This window comes from Ipomoea triloba, chromosome 2 (assembly GCF_003576645.1).
Source record: "Ipomoea triloba cultivar NCNSP0323 chromosome 2, ASM357664v1".
Taxonomy (NCBI): Eukaryota; Viridiplantae; Streptophyta; class Magnoliopsida; order Solanales; family Convolvulaceae; genus Ipomoea; species Ipomoea triloba.
This window is the reverse complement of record NC_044917.1, coordinates 24,479,721-24,484,134: the sequence shown is the minus strand read 5'-3', so window position 1 is coordinate 24,484,134 and position 4,414 is coordinate 24,479,721. Positions and strand designations below refer to the sequence as shown.

The 4,414-nt window shown below is 32.9% G+C and overlaps 1 protein-coding gene across 1 annotated transcript; it reads right to left on the bottom strand.

The window, feature by feature from the left end:
* Nucleotides 1-1,174: 1,174 nt before the first annotated feature.
* LOC116010549 (deSI-like protein At4g17486) lies at nucleotides 1,175-2,617 on the bottom strand. The gene is made up of 3 exons (XM_031250013.1): nucleotides 2,286-2,617; nucleotides 1,911-2,198; nucleotides 1,175-1,678 (listed from the first exon to the last, which is right to left on the bottom strand). The coding sequence occupies exons 1-3, from the start codon at nucleotides 2,416-2,418 to the stop codon at nucleotides 1,440-1,442; spliced, it is 660 nt and encodes a 219-aa protein (XP_031105873.1). The 5' UTR covers nucleotides 2,419-2,617; the 3' UTR covers nucleotides 1,175-1,439.
* Nucleotides 2,618-4,414: the final 1,797 nt, after the last annotated feature.

The window sequence follows — 4,414 nt, the reverse complement described above, 5'->3', positions numbered from 1 at the left end:
AACAATGAGGAAAACATTTTACCCTCACCATACTTTATTAATTACTCTTAATATTATTATTATTATTATTATTATTATTATTATTATTATGTAGGGTTATATATGTCATTATACTCATTATTTCTTATGATTCCAAACCCAACCAAACAATGGAATTCATATTTCCAGTAATTTTCTTTTCCACCAATCAAACAATGGAATCTATTTTCCTAGTAATTTGTTTTTCATGAAATTTGAATTTCATTTCCTTCAAATATTTTCCACGAACCAAACGGGCGGTAAGTGTTAGTCATACTCATTCTTTCAAATAAACATTGCATTTTTCGTTCCTTTACTAATAAAATATTACGAACGAAATTTGCAATTTTAATATATCTCATGGACGAAAAGTGAACATGAAAGAACGAAAAGTATAACGTCAATAATAACTTAGAGACGAAAAATGAGCATGACCAACACTTAGGACGAATTCTACAGTTATCCTATAACTTTAAGGACAAAAAGTATAATTTTTCCTAAAAATAAAAAGAAAATGAATAGGTTTGATGGTTCTATATTTGTATGACTTTTATCCAGGATTGAGCTTGGTAAATTAGTTTTCAATTTTACTTTATTTGGAGGGAAAGTAATCACGAGTTGTAGTACATGTAGTATCAAATTTTACTCACTCATATTTACTCTACTAGTTTTTCTTATGCGCAATGCGCAAAAAATAGGTGCTCAATATTAGTATTTATTAAAATTTTAAATTTATTTAAATTTTAAAATAATAATAATAATGTATAATATTTTTATAAATTAGATATTTATATTTTAAAAAATATCTAACATATAACTCTAATATTTAATGTGTATATATTATTATTATTATTATTATTATTGAAGAAAATAAGAAAATATATGGTGGATGCATGCGCATAGTAATAATAGTGGAAAAGATAACAGAAGTTATAATGGTAGAGATATATTTGTCCAAAATAGTATGTAGTACAATTTTTATAGCATAATGTACAAAAAAAAAAACTTAACGGAAAAAACGGACATAAATGAGGGGTATAACCTTCATTCACATTTATTATGTTTTTAGATAATATCGCAGGTATTGATAGGCTAATTTCTTCATGTGGACCCTGTAAATGTGTCTATATCAAAATTTTAAATGTGAAGGTAAAAATTGGGAGTAGAACATGAGAATACATATAGTATTTTCCATTAATCACTGATTAATGATTAACAAAGTTTACAACATGAAAATAATTTTTTTTTTTTTAAAAGTGACGGTGAGACCAACCTGATTAAACAGCATATGGCATGTACAATGGTTGCAAAAGGCTTCCTCTTGAAAGAAGATGTTAGCAGTGTGAACCAAAACACACAAAAAAAAAAATGTAAAAAAATAAAATAAAAAATTTCCCGATAATTCGTCGTGAAAAACGTCGCTAGGATGCAGTCGGATCGGATATCAACGGCGGCGGGCTTCTACTTTTCTTGCTCGAGGTTTTTGCAAGAGCCGGCGCCGGCGAACCTGAGGAAGACGATGAGGACGACGGCGTGGATCTATTGGAGCCGTTTCTGAGTTTCTTCTTCTCCCCAGCTTCACTGGGCTTCTCCTCAATCCTATGGTGACGAACTTTCGTCGTGTTTAAGCTCACCGGAACTAAACATTTGCAGAACATACCTATTTGCGTCACAGTTGGTCAATTTTCGTCACAATCCAGTTGCGGAAAAACATTAATCGCACTCTTCATACCTCATTTATTGCTTATGAATACAGTAATAATGAACAATTAATTAATTTAATAAATTCGAAGAAATAAAGATCTAATTAATGCTATTTAATCAAAATTAATTGGTGACGAAATGCGTAGAAATTAAAGAATCGTCGCAAAAGATGAGGGGTTAGAGATTACCGATTCGAGCGAGTCGGTTAACCCATCTGGGAATAGGATTTCCGGTGAGACGAATGCAGGCATCGTTGCAGAAATGGTTGCAGTTTTTGGTGATGAGATTATAAGCATTTCCTCTGTACTTCTGGGAGAGCTCCTCCATCACTCTTCTGACTTCGCCGGCGGCCATCTCCGACCATCCGATCAAAATCGACTTCCGGAATGTGAACCCCTCGCACTGCTTCGGCTCGCCTTCGAAAATCCCCGTCGTGGGGTATTCGTGAGCTCCGAACGCGTACTCCACGCCATGAACTGCCAATCCAGATTAACAAATCACAGATCTGATTGATGATTGGGCGCAAAAAGCAGAAGAAATGAAAAATTCAGAAGAAAAAAAACCTTGAACGCCGGAGTGGTAGACGCCGAGGCCGACCCAATAAGCGTAGCCGTTAATGGAGGTGAGATCGTAGACGTTGAGGTAAACCGGCACTGATCCGCGGCCGCAGTTGACAGAATTCTTTCTGCAGAGCATTCTGAGTTGGGGAGGCGCGAGTGGGCGGAACGCGGCGGCGTTGGAGTGCCGCACAGTCAACTTTTGGCGGACCAAAAGTGGGATGGATATATAATAAGAGAGATTGGAATCTGGAACTTGATGGTGAGCTGTGTAATTGTTATTTGAAAATTTGAAAAAAGTTGTTTTTGGGAGAAAGAAGTGTAACAGTCATAATGATATCAAGTGATGCCACTCATAAAAACTAATCACATTTATTATATTATGGAATGATGATCTGTGATTCCTTCAATTCCCTTTTTCTTTTTCTATTTTATTTGTATTTTTTACTTTTACGAGTAAATACCAGTGGAGGTCCTCCGACTTTGATGGCACTGTCACTTTTAGTCCTCAACTTTTAAATCAATCACTTTTAGTCCTCCGACTTTAATGGCACTGCCACTTTTAGTCCTCAACTTTTAAATCAACCATTTTTAGTCCTCTTACTTTTTGTTTCTAGCCACTTATGGTCCTTCCTTTACAATTAGACATCTAATGTCATTTTTCTCAATGGCAATTCAGTCATTTCATAATTAATGTATTAAGTATTATGTTTACTCATCAAAATAATTGAAGAAACCCTATTCTCCACTCTCCTTTGTGAACACTAAATTTTGGACCAAATGATTGAATTGCCCTTGAAAAATGACATTAGATGTCCAATTGTAAAGGAATGACCATAGGTGGCTAGAAACAAAAAGTAAGAGGACTAAAAGTGGTTGATTTAAAAGTTGACGGCTAAAAGTGGCAATGCCATCAAAGTCGGAAGACCTCCACTAGTATTTACTCTTACTTTCACTCGATTAAATATAAAATTGTAGACACTCTACTGTACCAACATTCAGGAGTTGTATGTTTGTTAAAACATATCTCGTGATTCACCTCATTTATCAATTGGGACAATAATTAGAGACAATCACAACGGAATTGGTTAAGTAGTTCGCTTGATAACCACAATATTCTAAATTTGACATTTTTAATTTGAGCTGGTCAACTATGAACAACATAAGCTAATTTACTTCTTTGTACTTTTTTGTCGACTAAGGCAAGCTTTACCCTTAGCGTACATTCGAGTAGCAATTACGAACTTTTCCTTAAATCAAAGGGTATGAGCGATTATAAACCTTTAAGTTTGTGATTCAAATTTATTAAATATGAAAAATTCTCAAAATTTACCATTAACGAGTTCATAAATAATCAATAAATATATTTTTCTTCTTCTCTCTCACAACTATTACTCTTGAGCTTTTATTAATCAATTTATAATGTTCAAAATATTATAGATATTTATTTATAATTTCAACTTACAAAACAAGTTAGTTATTACTCTCTTTAAAAAAAAAAACTATAATAATGGTTAGAAATAACATGATTTAATAAACACATGTTAATCATTAATATAAACAGCAGGATAACATGCATTGTACAGGTTGATAGTTAAAACACATAATAAATTAATCTCATAGCAAAACGATAAAGAATTGAAGAGAAAAGCATGAAAATGGACTTGTAAACAACTAGATGGAGTAAAAACTATTACAGGAGTAGTAGTGAGTGGATTATTCATAAATACTACGTATTAATATAGGTAGTAATTATTGGCCAAATTACCTTAATTATCTTAGTGGTTGCATTGGATCATAATAGTCAAACATTACCTTAAGTCAGTTCATTATCTTAAATGACTTTTTTTTTTAATGAGAAAAACTTTGCTCCCAAACTTCATCTATATGACTAGTTGAGCTGCTCATGCGGACTTGAGAAAAACTTGCAATCACTACATGAGTGTATGTGTTGGGTAAATCCCGTTTATGAATAATAGTCCACAAATCGCACAAAAGAAGTAAAATGCACTAAAAAAGCGATATATGCAACATGTTACACATAACTTGTACAATATAAATGAAAAAGAGTTAATACCCAATTTGGTTCTCGACGGACTATAATCATTTTTCTTGATTTAGTTCTAAATGTATTT

What these genes read in the sequence shown, in the direction of transcription:
- LOC116010549 (XM_031250013.1), bottom strand. Translation starts at nt 2,418, where the DNA reads ATGCTCTGCAGAAAGAATTCTGTCAACTGCGGCCGCGGATCAGTGCCG. An exon ending in CTACCACTCCGGCGTTCAAG is followed by an intron (nt 2,199 to 2,285) that starts GTTTTTTTTCTT and finishes CTGGATTGGCAG; the next exon opens with TTCATGGCGTGGAGTACGCG. An exon ending in TAACCGACTCGCTCGAATCG is followed by an intron (nt 1,679 to 1,910) that starts GTAATCTCTAAC and finishes TGACGCAAATAG; the next exon opens with GTATGTTCTGCAAATGTTTA.